Below are 18,347 nucleotides of genomic sequence, written 5' to 3'. Positions count from 1 at the left end.
CTCCCAAGAGAAAAAAATATGTCGCAGGAGGAAAGGAGGGATACGTACGAGTAGCCCCGTAAGCAGTGAGAAGGCCAACCCACCTACGGGACGAGAAGGTATACACGGCCCAACAACGCACAAAAACGTCCACTCACTGCCAAAATATCACTCAGCGAAGGCCAGCCAGAGTGCCACAGTATCTACCTGGCAAACTGCAGTCGGCAAGGGTGCAAAAGCCCGCCCCAAAAAAAAAAAAAAGGGGGGAATGCCCAAGGCCGTACCTACGTCAGAGAAGTAGGGCATACCATACTTCGCCCCGAAGGGCGCCATGCACATAGCCACACAGTATCCAGCAGGAATGCAGGAGGTCCACCTAGTGAAAGGGGGGCATGCACAGGGCTATCCTAGCATTAAGTGAGTGTGCAACAACTCACCCAACACCGAAACTTCGTGAGAGTGTAACTACTCCCAATGAAGGGGAACATGTGCAAGTCCAATACGGCACATACAAGGACAGCCTTGGATCTCGTGAGCGTGCAAAATTCCGCCCATGGAATGAGGGATGGTCACGCACAAGGCCAGCACGGTATCCAATGGGAGCGCAAGCGTTCCACCCATGTTAGAGGGCCATGCTCAAGGCCAGCAACGTATCCGGTGAGAGTGTAGTATGCCGCCCAGAAAAGAGGGGGGGGGGGGTCATGCACACGGTCAGCATCGCATCCAGGGAGAGTGCGATCAGTCGGTGAGAATGTGTGCATGTCACCTGAAGGAGGCGTGCCCATGGCCGGCAGCGAATCCAGTGAGAGTGCGTACACCGCCCACGGAAGAGGGGTCATGCATATGGCCGGCAGCGGATCCAGTGAGAGTGCAAGCACCCCGCCATGTATGGGGTTCATGCACATGGCCAACAACGTACCGGCGAGAGAACATCACCGACCGAGGGAGTGTATGAATGCCGCCACAGGGAAAATCCAATGAGAGTGCATCATACCACCTATGGAAAGTGGTCATGCACATGGCTGGCAGTGAATTCAGTGAGAGTGCCAAATGCCGTCCACGGAAGGGAGTCATGCCTATGGGCGTCAGCGAAATCAGAGAGTGCAGCATTCCGCCTATGGAAGGGGGTCACGCACATGATCGGCAACGAATCCAGTGAGAGTGCAGCGTTCCACCAATGGAAAGGGATCGTGCACATGGCCAGCACCGTATCTGGTGAGAGTGCAGTATTCCGCCTAAGAAAAAAGGGGTCATGCACAGATCGCAACGAATCTAGTGAGAGTGTAGCGTTCCGCCTATGGAAGGAGGTCGTGCACACGGCCAGCACCGTATCCGGTGAAACTGCAGTAGTCCGCCAATGAAAGGGGGATCATGCACAAGGCCAAACCGTAGCCAGGGAGAGTACAGTATCCCGCCCAGGAGGGGGGTCCCGCACATGGCAGTACCATAACTAAAGAGGGTGACGAATGCTGCCTACAGAAAAGGCCGCATGCACTTGACCAGCGCCGTATCGTGAGAGAGGGCTAGAAGGGTAAAATGACCCTGGCAGCGCCGCAGCCGGGGAGTGCGACATGCCGCCTAGGGAAGGGGGGCATGTACTGACATGAGGCTGCAGCGTCCTGCGCAGCCCACAAGTTATATATATAAAAAAATTCTTTTTTTTTTTTTTTTTTTTTTTTTTATATATATATATATATATATATATATATATATAACAGAAAAGGGGAGCCACCTACAGGGGCACTGGGGGGTTCCATACAGGCCCATCTGAAGCCGGCCTGTACCCAAAGGGTTAAACAGGGATCCGGCCAGGAGGGCGGCGCTGCGATCCCCTGGGGGCAGCCATACAGGCCCATCTGAAGCCGGCCTGTACCGCGGCGCTGCGATCCCCTGGGGGCACCCATACAGGCCATCTGAAGCCGGCCTGTACCCAAAGGGTTAACAGGGATCCGGCCTGGAGGGCGGCGCTGCGATCCCCTGGGGGCGGGGGAACCTCCCGGCGGGAAGAATTCCCGCCTGGAGAAGTTCCAGCCCCCTCCAACAGAGGCCTAGTAATTGTAGGCCGTGAAGCCGGGGCCTAAATTATTAGCGGCGCCCGGCTGACCGGGGCCGCACAGTATTCAAGTACCGGCCGGGGAACGAAGCGGCGCATGCACATGCCGGCCGCGGGTGCCCACCCCGCGGGCCGGAAGAGGCGGGGACCCGGATAGAGCGCCGGGATCGCGGCCGTAAAGCCTGCGGTGCCCGGCCGACCGGAATATTCCGACGGTCGGCCTGGGGCTGTTGAAGCATAGCGCTCATATTGCAGGCCGCGGGTGCCCACCCCGCTGCCCAGAAGCGAGGACCCTGCGCTCGGCAGCCATTTTACCCATGGAGCGGGCCCTGGCTTATAACAGCGCACCATGTGGCCAACAGCCACAACCACCTTGCCCTTGGGCCGGTGCCCGTGAGGGCAGAGGAGGGTCAGGAGCAGCAAGGCTCTGGCCCTGAAGCAGTAGCCGGTAAGAGGGAGGGGGACCCTGAGACCGGGTGCCTGTGAGGGTGGGACGCCTGCATAACCCCTCAGTCAGGGGCAGCTAGTTGCGGACCTCTGCAGCTCCCCAGGCATTCTTCTTGTAGGGAGAAGGGTGCCAATGACCTATGGAGGCCAGGAGAGAGGGAGCAGAATGTCGCCCTGCGGCAGCCCAGGGGCCAGCCTAGGTCTAGCAGGGACAGAAGGGTCCATAGGCCCAGTATAGGGTCAGGCACGCAGGAGACCGGGGGGGGACGGGGACGTTGGGCTGGAGCAGCCAATCTCTCACCATAGACGTCTTCACCCTCGGTCCGTTCCAGCAGGGTCGCCCCTTCAGCTACTGGCACCGTAGTGGAAATCTTTCAAAAGATGAAGGTCGCCTGACAATCAACATCCTACAACCAAGTGTCTCACAAGATTATCTTCAGTTTGGAAGAAGTTTCTAAGGGTACTTTCACACTAGCGGATCTGGAAATCCGTATGCAAACGGAGAGCATTTGTTTTCCGGATCCGTCTGACAAATGCATTGAAAAACAGGATCCGTCTCTCCGGTGTCATGCTGCGGTATTTTCTCCGGCCAAATACTGTAAAAGGGACGGAACGAAAGACATCCTGATGCATACTGAACGGATTGCTTTCCATTCAGAATGCATTAGGACAAAACGAATGCGTTTTTTTTTTTTCCGGTATTGAGCCCCTATGATGGAACTCAATACCGGAAAACTCTAACGCTAGTGAGAAAGTACCCTAAAACGTAACTGAATGGCATTATGCAATAAGCTGGCAGCATATGTCAGATCAAAAAGCAGGGAAGCCTAAGGGATATCCTCTTCTTATATGGGTATGGGTTTGTAAACTGTACTTTGTATGATTCCAGACCACCACTGATTCCCTAGTCAAGAAGGCTCCATGACAGTCTATGGCAGATCAATCATCAATTGGAGCTTCCTGTGTTCTCTGCTTATAAATAGGATTAATATATTTACATTTTAGCAGATGCTCTATCAACTGAAAAATAGGCTCTTTAGTTTTCCAGTTACTTCAGGAATGGCCACCGGTACAATACCAGTAGAGGGGAGTTAGAGCATTTCACCCTGGGCAGATCTGGGCAAAACAAATCCACAATGAATTATAGAAGCAGCGAAAGTGGATGAGATTTAACAAATCTTATCCACCTGCTGCAAAACACATCTGCACAGAAATTGTCCTATGGTGCAGATTTGAAATGCTCTCAGCAGACTTTCACAATCTGGAACGCATAAGGCGAAATCCACGTTTTCAATGTATTTAAAAATAAAAAATAACTAACATGTTGTACATATATTTAGTTCTTAAAAGCGTTAAACTAGTAGCTTTTCATGTATGAATTTCACAGTTCTCTTCAAATACCAGAGCCCCACGGGTACCTCTGACATCATCTCCATTAGTCTGCTGTTCCTGAAATGTAAAGCAAAGCTTCTGTTAGCATCAAAGTAAGGACTCTGCACACTGCCGTGGCCGCATTGCAGCCTGCATAAGGCGGGTCCGCAATACACGGGGGCACCAGCCCATGTGCACTACGCATCACGGACGTGGACCCATTCACTTGAATGGGTCCGCAATCACGGAGACGCGGAACGGAAGCACAGATCGGAACCCCACAGAAGCACTACAGAGTGCTTCTTCCGTAGTGTTTCTGGCCATGCCTCCGCACTATAAAAAAATAGAACTTGTTCTATTTTTTTGCGGTGCAGATGGATCACGGACCCATTCAAGTTGAATGGGTCTCAATCCGTCCCGGCCGTTGCCCGTGCATTGGGGACCACAAATTGCGGTCCCCAATGCACGGAACGGACCCACAACTCATGCTGTAATGGCTGGGATTAAAGATAACTGATGCCAGCTGCTTGATTCCCTAAACCCGTGGTGGCTAACGTCCGGCACTCCAGCTGTTGTGAAACTACAACTTCCAGCATGCATTTTTGCTCTGGGAGTTGTAGTTTCACAACAGCTGGAGTGCTGGAGGTTAGCCACCACAGCCCTAGACGCTGCAGTCAACATCAAACCACAACACATCAGCTCCCTCTGCCAAAATCAACCATGGCAGCTGAGGACCTAACAAAGGCCCTAGGCCTGCCATGACTACATTTGTTTATTACACTCTGCAGCACTGTTACAGTGATAGGCTATAATGCATTGGTATAAAAGCTATACCAGTGCATTATAAAAGCCCAAGTGTGAGTAAAAATAAAAGGTTAAGTTTAATAAAAAAAATTAAAAAAAAACACACATTGTCACACCGTGCTTGGCAGAACCCATATAAAAAGATAATAGGATATGAACAATGTTTAAAAAAAAAAATCCTCCAAAAATACAAAAAAATTTTTCCTATTCACCTCGCCCCAAAAATAATGACTTAACGAGCAAGTCCTGTGTACAAATAAAAAAAAAGCCCCGCAAAAATGCCTGCCACATACAGCTTCAATAGCATAAAAGTTCTGGCTTTTGGAATGTGCTATTATTGTGCAAAAGTAGTAAAAAAAAAAAAAATTTAAATTAAAACTATACATTTTTGTATCGCCATAATTATACTGACCCACTAGGCACGCTAGTTATGCCACACAGTGAAGGTTGTAAATTTAAAGTGCAAAAAAATAATGACAGGACTCCTCAAAAAGGTAGTAAAAGTTAGTAAGTTATATGTACCCCAAAATGGTGTCACTAAAAATACAGCTCATCTCCCAAAAGAACGAGCCCTCATACGGCTACAGCGACAGAAAAATAAAAATATTATGGCCAGTATAATAAATATATTATATATATAATCAACCACCCAGTGCTTTATTTCACTACCCCATGGCTGAAAATACTCCTAAAAATGCTAAGAGGAGTATTTTTCTTCTTTCAGAAAAAATGTAGTGCAACCCCTGCTGCTCGGCTGTGGATAAGTTCTCAGAGCCCAATGTTATCAGACACCCCTGTATGAGTAAATGAGGCCTATACTTACGTAATTCCTCCGATATGATTATTGACTGTAAAGGCCAGAGGGGTAGTCGGGTAGGTGTCTGAAAGATGTATTATCAGCTCAAACTTTACAAGAGCTGCCAAGCTTGAAAACAGCAGCTTTACTCTAGGAGAGAGAAAAATAACACATATGGGGAGACATGCCAATCTTAAATATACAATAGAGTAATGCACCAAAATAAAAAAGGCGTATGTCACATTTTGCTGTCCCTAAAAGCAAAAAAAAGAAGGTCTGTTATGAGCAGACTTGTGCAAATATTATCCCTATTTTTTAAGGGGGTTTTCCCCATCTCAGAGAATGGGAGCATATAGCTAGGATATTCACCCATTGTCTGATAGGTCCCAGCGGTGGGACCTGCACCAACGACGGAGCCCTGAAAGTGGTGGAGAGCGGACTGCGCATGCGCAGGCACTCTCAATTCAATTCTATGGGGCCGCGGAAAACAGCCGAGCGCTGGCTTGGCTATTTCCGTCGGCCCCATAGAAATGAAACGAAGCAGTGGCCGAGCAAGCGCGGTGCGCTCCTATTCACTTCTATGGTGAGAGCGCTTAGCGGTGGCCGGACCCGGGGAAACCTGGGATCCTCTGGCCACCACCTTTCCCTCTTCATTCTTGATATAGGTGCAGGTCCCATCGGTGAAACAATGGGGGCATATCCTAAGACCTTTGACCACTCCTAAGCAATCCAAGATAAGCAAAAGTTCTTGGAAAGTTAATGAATTGTATTGTTCCTTTCCATTCTTTGCAACCAGCAGATGCACAGAAATGAACGTTTGCAGAAGTGTTAGACTCACTCTTGATCCTGTACTTGGGCTTTCACAATGTTATAATTTGACCCCCATTTTATTAAGTGTTCCAGCTCTTCTCCAAGTAGTTTACATCGGCTCACCACCAGGGACAAATCAGAAAGAAGCTGTAAATTAAAAAAAGAGTATGAACAACATTTCAGTAAAGAGTAACCTTGTCCGTATACTACAGGACATGAAGGGTTAAAGGGGTTTTCTGAGCCTAATATATGGATGACCTATACTCAGGATAGGTCATCAGTATCTGATCGGTGGGGGTCTAACATCCCAGACCCCCAACTTTCAGCTGTTTGAGAAGGAACCGGCGCTCACCGTAGCACCACAGCCTTCTCCAGCTTTTCCTAGGCCAGTGTCCATCGGTCACATGGCCCAGGCGCAGCAAATCCCCATAAAAGTGAATGGGGCTGAGCGCGATACCGAGTACAGCCACTATACAATATACAGTGCTGTGCTTGGTGAGCACGGAGAAGGCCACGGCACACTGGTTCTCAAACAGTTGATCATCGTCGGTCCTGGGTGTCGGACCCCCGAGTATAGGTCATCAGTATAAAAGTCTCAGAAACCCCTTTTAACAGCCACAGATCTTGGGAATCTGCACTTCATGCGTTCCATTACTCAACATTAAACCAAAAATCAGCTCATAAGATCAGATAGGTATGGCGTAGGTTACCTGGGGTAGGTTTTTCTGTGTTTTATAGGTCTCATGAAAGGCTCCCTTCTTTTCAACATGCTGGAAAATTAGTCTGTGGACTAGACTGGATGATGGAGGCGCCACCATGTCTAAAACAAGAATAAAGTAATAAAAGAATCCATGTAAGTTTATATACAAGCATCCTGGGAAGCAGACAGGGGGGCTCACAATCAGCAGCTACAGCATTTGGAAAGTACTAATAGCAAGAGTTAATTTGTGAAAATATGGTTTAAAAATATTCTAGTTTTCAACCCAGCACCTGGATCTGAATAGTTTTGTAATTGCATGTAATTAAAAATTAAGCATAGCCACTGAGTTATTTATTAAAACGTATCTGTATAGCGCCTGCTGTAGTTTTTCACTTTTCACTGAGAAGGACACACATGCTCAGTTTCATCCTTCACCTGCCCCCTGAGCTGTGATAGGGGGAGCCGAGACACGCCCGCCAGAGCTGTGATAGCGAGAGCCGAGACACGCCCCCCCCCCGAGCTGTGATAGCGAGAGCTGAGACACGCCCCCCCCCCGAGCTGTGATAGCGAGAGCTGAGACACGCCCCCCCCCGAGCTGTGATAGCGAGAGCTGAGACACGCCCCCCCCCGAGCTGTGATAGCGAGAGCTGAGACACGCCCCCCCCCCGAGCTGTGATAGCGAGAGCTGAGACACGCCCCCCCGAGCTGTGATAGCGAGAGCTGAGACACGCCCCCTGAGCTGTGATAGCGAGAGCTGAGACACGCCCCCTGAGCTGTGATAGCGAGAGCTGAGACACGCCCCCTGAGCTGTGATAGCGAGAGCTGAGACACGCCCCCTGAGCTGAGATAGCGAGAGCTGAGACACGCCCCCTGAGCTGAGATAGCGAGAGCTGAGACACGCCCCCTGAGCTGAGATAGCGAGAGCTGAGACACGCCCCCTGAGCTGAGATAGCGAGAGCTGAGACACGCCCCCTGAGCTGAGATAGCGAGAGCTGAGACACGCCCCCCTGAGCTGTCAGCAGAAAAGACACTCCCCTGAGCAGTGATAGGGAGAGCTGAGACACTCCCCTGAGCTGCCAGCTTGATATAAATCTAGCAGAGCAATGAATGAGGAGATCTCTGGATCCATGTGAGGTACAGGGCTGGTTCTAGAGGTTGTCATCTACTATATGATGTCTGATTTTCATTTTTTATATTATTCATGGAATAACCCCTTTAACCATGCAAACATGCAGGTATGGCTTTTAACTAATTCATCGAGAATATATATATATATATATATATATATATATATATATATATATATATACACACACACACACACAAAATTAAGTCAAGCTGCCCAGCAGTTTTCAGAAGCAATGATTCGCATTTCATGACAAGCTTCCCTGCTGTGGAAATCTAAGGAGAGACTCACCGTTCAGCTGAGACTCCATTATCACACTAGAAATTCTTCTGCAAGGTTGGTTATAAAAGCTTTCATCATCTGAATGAAATACAACATATGTCAGAGAAGGGCCGCGTCAAAGATTATTATATACGCTAATTTCTCAGTAGATTAAACAATAATCGGTCACAAAATACACACAGATTTACGTTCACATATAGTGATCCTATGTGAGAAGAGTACCCTAAAATAACGTACCCACTCAGTGTACGTCAACATACACCAACCAAAGATAAACTGAGATTAAACGGGTTTTTGTAGCAAAATATAGATATACTTTATTGAATAATTGTCATAAAATATTAGATGTGATACATCTACATTTTGCTACAAAAACCCGTTTCGCCTCAGTTTCTCTTTGGTTTGTGTAATTTCTCAGTAGGCAAGATGAGGTGCAGGCGGGCTGCATTATTCTGTGACATAGGAGATGCATTAGGGACCATCGCCAAGTGCGTCCAATAGAGACTATGCATCAGCTGCCCTATAGCGATGGAGGCATGGGTGGGGGGGGGGGGTTTAGATCATTAATAAATCATCAACCTTCTCGCTGTGTATGAAGCCGGGGTACACTTTAAAATGTGTGTGTTGAACAAGGCAAGAATGGACCTTTCCCGCAAGGCGATGGCATCACCTACCGATATAGTCTCCGAACGTGATGGAAAGCTCGAGAGAATCGTACAGGAAAAGAAAGGCGGCTTCGTCGTCGTTCCACTTCACCAGCTCCCATTCTGTGAAACTGAAACGAACACAGGGAAAGGTATGCAGACTGTACAGGGCAGGAAAGATGGGGTTTGTCTTTTTTTGTTTTTATGCTTGACCTAGAAAGGGGTTTGTTACCTGGGTTCTTGTAGATGTCGCTCCGTAACCCGGGCTTCTTCTTGCAGACTGCCAAGCTGTTCCAGCACCTTTTCTTTCCTTTCCTTTAGCTCCAAACTTTCCCTTCAAACGAGAAAATCATTTTGTGTGTAGTTCTGTACTTAGGAGAACCTTCAGCGTATAAACAGCAAAGGTTTCTACATCCACCCTACTAGCAGTCGAGGGATGTGGCCTGCGCCCCTCTTTAGTAACCCCCTTACTACAGGAAAGGTCACTCATGTCACCACGGTTTCTAAATAAGTTGGCCACATCATTTTGCCTGTCATCGGCCATTTCACCCGTTTTTGGAGCAAAACCAAGCAGCCCAAATCTAATACCGAGACCCTAAGGCCTAGTACATGGGAACGTTGCTGAATGAAATTACAACCAAAGCAAGAAGTTAACCGAAAAGGTAAGAACCATACACCGACATCTTCTACATCGCAAAAAGCGTCCGAGTACCTTGAGTATACCTTTATAAAGTCTAGATACAGATACTGCTTATATACATTGGTGACTGACCTTCGCAGATTTTACCCACCACTCTGGTGCCTCTGAGACCGGTCACATCACATTTATGGCTAATGTCAGTATGTGTCTGTATACCCAAAAAGCCAGACATGTACAGTCGTACAGTGGTGAGGAACGAGCAGCTGACATGGCCACGTTCAGACCTCCTTCCTCCAAATACCCAACTGGATAAATCTTACTTATGATAAGAGGGAAGAAGGGCATGTGGCTAGTGTGACACTGTATATAGGGAGACATGCGGGTGCACCATGTGTGACACTGTATATAGGGAGACATGCGGGTGCACCATGTGTGACACTGTATATAGGGAGACATGCGGGTGCACCATGTGTGACACTGTATATAGGGAGACATGCGGGTGCACCATGTGTGACACTGTATATAGGGAGACATGCGGGTGCACCATGTGTGACACTGTATATAGGGAGACATGCGGGTGCACCATGTGTGACACTGTATATAGGGAGACATGCGGGTGCACCATGTGTGACACTGTATATAGAAAGACATGCGGGTGCACCATGTATGACACTGTATATAGGGAGACATGCGGGTGCACCATGTGTGACACTGTATATAGGGAGACATGCGGGTGCACCATGTGTGACACACTGTATATAGGGAGACATGCGGGTGCACAATGTATGACACTGTATATAGGGAGACATGCGGGTGCACCATGTATGACACTGTATATAGGGAGACATGCGGGTGCACCATGTATGACACTGTATATAGGGAGACATGCGGGTGCACAATGTATGACACTGTATATAGGGAGACATGCGGGTGCACCATGTATGACACTGTATATAGGTAGACATGCGGGTGCACCATGTATGACACTGTATATAGGGAGACATGCGGGTGCACCATGTGTGACACTGTATATAGGGAGACATGCGGGTGCACCATGTATGACACTGTATATAGAGAGACATGCGGGTGCACCATGTATGACACTGTATATAGGGAGACATGCGGGTGCACCATGTGTGACACTGTATATAGGGAGACATGCGGGTGCACCATGTGTGACACACTGTATATAGGGAGACATGCGGGTGCACCATGTATGACACTGTATATAGGGAGACATGCGGGTGCACCATGTATGACATGTATATAGAGAGACATGCGGGTGCACCATGTATGACATGTATATAGAGAGACATGCGGGTGCACCATGTATGACACTGTATATAGGGAGACATGCGGGTGCACCATGTGTGACACTGTATATAGGGAGACATGCGGGTGCACCATGTATGACATGTATATAGAGAGACATGCGGGTGCACCATGTGTGACACTGTATATAGGGAGACATGCGGGTGCACCATGTATGACACTGTATATAGGGAGACATGCGGGTGCACCATGTATGACACTGTATATAGGGAGACATGCGGGTGCACCATGTATGACACTGTATATAGGGAGACATGCGGGTGCACCATGTATGACACTGTATATAGGGAGACATGCGGGTGCACCATGTATGACACTGTGTATATAGGGAGACATGCGGGTGCACCATGTGTGACACTGTATATAGGGAGACATGCGGGTGCACCATGTATGACACTGTATATAGGGAGACATGCGGGTGCACCATGTATGACACTGTATATAGGGAGACATGCGGGTGCACAATGTATGACACTGTATATAGGGAGACATGCGGGTGCACCATGTATGACACTGTATATAGGGAGACATGCGGGTGCACCATGTATGACACTGTATATAGGGAGACATGCGGGTGCACCATGTATGACATGTATATAGGGAGACATGCGGGTGCACCATGTGTGACACTGTATATAGGGAGACATGTGGCTAGTGTGACCAGACATTACAGCGGGATCTCGGCTACTGTCAGTGCCGGCTCCCACCCACTCATCTGTAGTGCTGTTTCAGCGCAGCATGTGTGGTTCTCTGAATTAATAGCGCAGGCACTTAAAAGACCCACAAATGCTGCGCTGATTCTGCACTCCAGAAGAAAGGGAAAAAAATCATTTGATTACTCGTGCAGCCCTATAAAGCACCTCAATCATGCATATTAATACAAATGTGCTACCCTTACCTGGCAGAATGCTGCTCCTGTGACTTTAAGCGGTCAATCTCTGTTTATGGAGACAAAATCGATATCAGATAGGACGCAGTTATGTTCTCAGAATTAACATTATTTCACTCTACCAGAGTATGGTCCCATGGAGTGGAAGCCGGGCAGACATGGCGATAGCTGTAGCAAGTCAGTGTCCTATTCTTGTCCGTTTTAGGCATTGTTACAATGAATCCACAAAAAAAAAAAAAAAAGGGGGGGGGGGGGGGGAGGATGTCATCCGTTCTTGTTTTTTTTGTGTATCTGCAATTTGCGGACCGCAAAACACAATGTCGTGTGCGTGTAGCCTTAGATGTACGTCAGTGCGATTTTTGGCCACATTGTAGCAGCCTGGCCTCCTTTACATGAGGCAGTACCATTATCATGAAGACAAGCGACATAATGACCAGCACTTACACCTAGCAAGGTACGTCCACACGTATTGGATGATTTTCTATCTGGATGGGAAAACCCACCGTCTATTACATTAGTAGCAAAGTGGATGAGAATTTAAAGGCTATGGACATCTCTACTCATTTTTTTTTTGCTAAAAATAATTTTATTTTTTTCAGTTGGTCTTTATTAACATTTTCAGCAGTTTTCTCTCTACAGCTCTGAACTCCTGACAGCTCCTAAACACACATTTAAGCCATATTCTTATCAAACTAAAGAGTGTTTATGAGCTGTCAGGAGTTCAGAGATAAAGGCTACACATGGGACCATGAAAGCAGCTTCCTGATAGCTCTCGGTGTAAAAAGAAAGTAAGTCTGCAAATCAACAGATGCTGGGAGCTGTACAGAGAAGGCGGCTGAAAATGTGTTAAAGGCGGCCTTTACTATATCTCAGGCACACATGCAGGGCTCCAGATGGCGACCAAAATTGTCGCCAATGCGACTTAGAATTTACAAATGGCGATAAGACTTTTTAGACTTGTCGCCATTTACGACTAGACCCGCCGCTCTGCAGTTGAATACAGCGGCGGGGCACAGGAGCTGATAGTTCTCTGCCCCGCCGCCGATGTTCTCAGCAGCGCAGTGGAGAAGGAGTCTCTCCCTCCCCCTGTGCTGCCGCCGCTGCCAGTAAGAAGAGAGGCAGGAGGAGGAGGGGCTGTGGCCACTGCGCCACCAATGAAGATAACTGACCTGTTAATACAAATACAGGAGGTGGGTGCTGGAATCAAATAGCCGACACCCGACCTCTATGACAGGGAGCTGCGATCCGCTGCAGTTAATCCCTCAGGTGCGGAACCGCTGATTGCAGCTTCCTGTCATAGAGGTCGGGTGCCGGCTATTTGATTCCGGCACCCGCCTCCTGTATTTGTATTAACAGCTCAGTTATCTTCATTGGTGGCGCAGTGCGCCCCTCCCCCCAGAATAAACATTGGTGGTGCAGTGCACCCCCACCCAACACCCCAGTATAAAACATTGGTGGCGCAGTGGGCAGTGCCAATGAGGGTTAAAAAAAAAAAAAAAAAAAAATATTAAATCACCTCCTCCAATTGATCGCATAGCTGCCGGTCTCCTGTTCTTTCTTCAGGACCTGTCAAGGGACCTGTGGTGACGTCACTGAGCTCATCACATGGTCCATTACCATGGTGATGGATCATGTGATGTACCATGTGATGAGCACAGTGATGTCACCACAGGTCCTTCGACAGGTCCTGAAGAAAGAACAGGAGACCGGCAGCTATGCGATCAATTGGAGGAGGCGAGTTAATTTTTTTATATTTTTTTTTTAACCCTCATTGGCACTGCCCACTGCGCCACCAATGTTTATTATACTGGGGTGTTGGGGGGGCGCACTGCGTCACCAATGTTTATTATACTGGGGTGTTGGGGGGGCACACTGCGCCACCAATGTTTATTATACTGGGGTGTTGGGGGGGGCGCACTGCGCCACCAATGTTTATTATACTGGGGTGTTTGGGGGGGGGGGGGGGGGTGCACGGCGCCACCAATGTTTATTATACTGGGGTGTATATAATGTTTATTATATTGACCTTCTACTAAGCATTCTGTATTAAAGAATGCTATTATTTTCCCTTATAACTATGTTATAAGGGAAAATAATACAGTGAATAGACTTTCATCCTAGCAACCATGCGTGAAAATCGCACCGCATCCGCACTTGCTTGCGGATGCTTGCGATTTTCACGCAGCCCCATTAACTTATACGTAAAAAAACGCACAACATAGAGCATGCTGCGATTTTCACGCAACGCACAAGGGATGCGTGAAAAACACCGCTCATGTGCACAGCCCCATAGAAATTAATGGGTCCGGATTCAGTGCGGGTGCAATGTGTTCACCTCACGCATTGCACCCGCGCGGAAATTTCGCCCATGTGAAAGGGGCCTAAGGGTGAATAGGACAAGGGTTCCAGCCCCTAAGGGGGCTAATAACTAAAAAAAAAAACACACAAACACTAAGGCTATTTTCACACTTGCGGCAGTGTGATCAGGCAAGCATTTCCGTCGTCGGAACTGCCTGCCGGATCCGCCGATCTGGATGTGACTGAAAGCATTTGTGAGACGCATCCGGAAGCGGATCCATTTCACAAATGCATTGCAAGAACGAATCCATCGCTCTGCTTGTCATGCGGACAGACTGATCCGTCTTTTATCTTTTTACACATTTTTACCGGTCTGTGCATGCGCAGGCCGGAAAGGCGGATCCTGCATTCCGGTATTTTGAATGCCGGATCTGGCACTAATACATTCCTATGGGGAAAAATGCCGGATCCGGCATTCAGGCAAGTGTTCAGTTTTTTTCGTTAGAGTTAAAAACGTAGCATGCTACGGTTTTATCTTTTGCCTGATCAGTCAAAATGACTGAACTGAAGACCTCCTGATGCATCCTGAACGGATTACTCTCCATTCAGAATGCATGGGGATATGCCTGATCAGTTCTTTTCTGGTATAGAGCCTCTGTGACGGAACTCTATCCCGGAAAAGAAAAACGCTAATGTGAAAGTACCCTAAAATATTAAATTTAAATCCCCCCTTTCCCAATTTTACATATAAAATATATAAACAATAAATAAACATATTACATAGCGCTGTGTCCAAAAAGTCCAAACTATTAAATTATTAAAAAATATCTCCTATGCGGTGAGCATTCGCCATTTTTTTGTCACCTTGTCACCCCAAAAAATAGGATAGGACTGTTCTGTTATGGGCCGAACGTTTCATAAAATGCGAAATGCACGCGGCTTTTTTTTTTTTGCGCGGTATTGAGTATCGCAATACTTTTTTATGGTGACGAAAGCGAATCAAAATTTTGGTATTGAAACAACCCTAGCGTTGTCACGATAACAAAATTTTGATTCGGTTTCGATTTGGCGACTAAAAATTTAATTTGGCTCCTAAATTTTTCAGTTCAGGAGCCAATGGCTACTAGGTTTTTTTTTTTAGTCTGGAGCACTGACATGGCGAGAAAATACCAGCACATTTTGATTTTTAAATCTGCAACATGTCCACTTTTTGCAGATTTTCACAATACATAGGTTGTAATGTGAAAGAAAAGCTGCATGCAGAACGTGTTTAACCCATGAAGGATTTATTACCTTCCTGTGTGGGTGCACCCATGATGTCCTGCAACATGATACATACTCACCTGCCTGTAGTTGCATGCAACCTCGTAGACTCTCGTTTCTACATTCATCATTCAATATGGCAGTTTCTTGCAAGAGGAAAACAAATAAAATATGTTAATTGCAATTTCTGGTAATTTATTTAACCTTTATGACCGCAACCAACACCTGGTCCAAAATGAAAGAGGATACTTGATACCACTGTAATTGTTAGGAAGAATGCAATAAGATGCTGCCTGTGTAACAGTACTTCAACATGCGCAAACTGTCCAACACGCTCAATTTCAAGGCAGGAAGGGGTTAAGAGGGAATGGCCATGGTGGGTTAAGAGGGAATGGCCATGGTAGACTAAGAGGGAATGGCCATGGTAGACGAAGAGGGAATGGCCATGGTAGACGAAGAGGGAATGGCCATGGTAGACGAAGAGGGAATGGCCATGGTAGACGAAGAGGGAATGGCCATGGTAGACGAAGAGGGAATGGCCATGGTAGACGAAGAGGGAATGGCCATGGTAGACGAAGAGGGAATGGCCATGGTAGACGAAGAGGGAATGGCCATGGTAGACGAAGAGGGAATGGCCATGGTAGACGAAGAGGGAATGGCCATGGTAGACGAAGAGGGAATGGCCATGGTAGACGAAGAGGGAATGGCCATGGTAGACGAAGAGGGAATGGCCATGGTAGACGAAGAGGGAATGGCCATGGTAGACGAAGAGGGAATGGCCATGGTAGACGAAGAGGGAATGGCCATGGTAGACGAAGAGGGAATGGCCATGGTAGACGAAGAGGGAATGGCCATGGTAGACGAAGAGGGAATGGCCATGGTAGACGAAGAGGGAATGGCCATGGTAGACGAAGAGGGAATGGCCATGGTAGACGAAGAGGGAATGGCCATGGTAGACGAAGAGGGAATGGCCATGGTAGACGAAGAGGGAATGGCCATGGTAGACGAAGAGGGAATGGCCATGGTAGACGAAGAGGGAATGGCCATGGTAGACGAAGAGGGAATGGCCATGGTAGACGAAGAGGGAATGGCCATGGTAGACGAAGAGGGAATGGCCATGGTAGACGAAGAGGGAATGGCCATGGTAGACGAAGAGGGAATGGCCATGGTAGACGAAGAGGGAATGGCCATGGTAGACGAAGAGGGAATGGCCATGGTAGACGAAGAGGGAATGGCCATGGTAGACGAAGAGGGAATGGCCATGGTAGACGAAGAGGGAATGGCCATGGTAGACGAAGAGGGAATGGCCATGGTAGACGAAGAGGGAATGGCCATGGTAGACGAAGAGGGAATGGCCATGGTAGACGAAGAGGGAATGGCCATGGTAGACGAAGAGGGAATGGCCATGGTAGACGAAGAGGGAATGGCCATGGTAGACGAAGAGGGAATGGCCATGGTAGACGAAGAGGGAATGGCCATGGTAGACGAAGAGGGAATGGCCATGGTAGACGAAGAGGGAATGGCCATGGTAGACGAAGAGGGAATGGCCATGGTAGACGAAGAGGGAATGGCCATGGTAGACGAAGAGGGAATGGCCATGGTAGACGAAGAGGGAATGGCCATGGTAGACGAAGAGGGAATGGCCATGGTAGACGAAGAGGGAATGGCCATGGTAGACGAAGAGGGAATGGCCATGGTAGACGAAGAGGGAATGGCCAAGGTAGACTACCACTTTCAACTACAATGTCGCCCAATTATTTGGATGATTATGAACTATGATACTGCTGCTTATGCCCTTACTAATTTAGGGTTTATTCACCTGTTGTAGCTATACTGCATTTTTATTATGGTTTCTGCAAATATGCTGCATTTTGTCAGGATTAAAAATAAATAAATAAATACTGCAAAAGAGAAATATGACAGCAACGTGTGAATAAGCCACTCTAAACATACAAATATTATCCAGGTAAAATAACCGAGTACATATACAGGAAAGTTGATGTTAAAGGGGTGGTCTCTCCGCAGGATATGCCCCCAATGTCTGCGTGTCCCACCTCTGGGAACTGCACCCATCTCTAGATCGGAGACTGCAAAGTGAAGGCGGGTGCGCCGCGCATGCGCAGCCGCCCTCCATTCATTTCTATGGGAGTACTGAAAATAGAGCCACCGCTCCATCCACTTCTATGGGGTCAGCAATTTTTGTCGCTCCCACAGGAATGAATGGAGGGTGGTCTGCTCTCCTTCACTTTGCTGGCTCCATTCTAAAGATAGGTGGGACCTGCATCAGACATTGGGTTCATGTCCTAGCGATATGCCCCCAATGTCTGAGGTGAGACAACCCCTTTAACAGCATATACCTGTGCAAGAAATTTTGTTATACCCAATATATCCTAACTAAGATAAGAAATGTATTTACAGAGTTACTCCACATTTAATATACATTACAGATCTGGCATTCAAATTTAAGAAAAGTTAAAGGGAACCTGTCACCTAGAAAATGAATATTAAACTGCCAGCAGTACCTTATTGCAGCCTGTAGCATGATTATAAAGGGGTCTGTGTCTTTTCTGTACAATGCGCCAAAAGTCTGAAAAAAGACTTATTCAACTGGCCAGGCTATGTAAACGATAGTCTTTTAGTCAAAGGGGGCAGCGGCCTTCTCACCTGAAGTCAAGCGTGCCCCGCCCCTTAGTATTTGTCCAATTCCTTCACTGCTGGGCGCTTGAGCGTAGTCTCACGCATGCGCAGGCTCTCATGTGCGAGTGCCTGATCATTGAGCCTATCTCAGAGCGGAGTGGAACACTGCGCAGGCGTTGGGCACTGCAGAGACACAACGCACGCGCAAGACTACGTTTGAGTGTCCAGTGGTGAAGGAATTGGAATTCCTATCAAACGCTAAGGGGGCGGGGCACG

The 18,347-nt window shown here is 47.8% G+C and overlaps 1 protein-coding gene across 1 annotated transcript in view; it reads right to left on the bottom strand.

Annotated features, from left to right (window-relative positions):
• Positions 1–3,156: 3,156 nt before the first annotated feature.
• The window catches only part of KNL1 (kinetochore scaffold 1), a 49,502-nt gene continuing 34,311 nt past the window's right edge, over positions 3,157–18,347 (bottom strand). Inside the window, exons 18-26 of the mRNA XM_040411006.1 lie at positions 15,515–15,580; positions 11,883–11,922; positions 9,245–9,346; positions 9,043–9,143; positions 8,378–8,446; positions 6,971–7,080; positions 6,289–6,407; positions 5,478–5,600; positions 3,157–3,928 (exon numbers count right to left, since the gene is read on the bottom strand). Coding sequence (XP_040266940.1) covers positions 3,832–3,928; positions 5,478–5,600; positions 6,289–6,407; positions 6,971–7,080; positions 8,378–8,446; positions 9,043–9,143; positions 9,245–9,346; positions 11,883–11,922; positions 15,515–15,580 — 827 coding nt within the window. The 3' untranslated portion in view covers positions 3,157–3,831. The remainder of the gene's footprint in view (positions 3,929–5,477; positions 5,601–6,288; positions 6,408–6,970; positions 7,081–8,377; positions 8,447–9,042; positions 9,144–9,244; positions 9,347–11,882; positions 11,923–15,514; positions 15,581–18,347) is intronic.

Source organism: Bufo bufo, chromosome 11 (assembly GCF_905171765.1).
Source record: "Bufo bufo chromosome 11, aBufBuf1.1, whole genome shotgun sequence".
Taxonomy (NCBI): Eukaryota; Metazoa; Chordata; class Amphibia; order Anura; family Bufonidae; genus Bufo; species Bufo bufo.
This window is presented reverse-complemented; position numbering and strand designations above follow the sequence as displayed.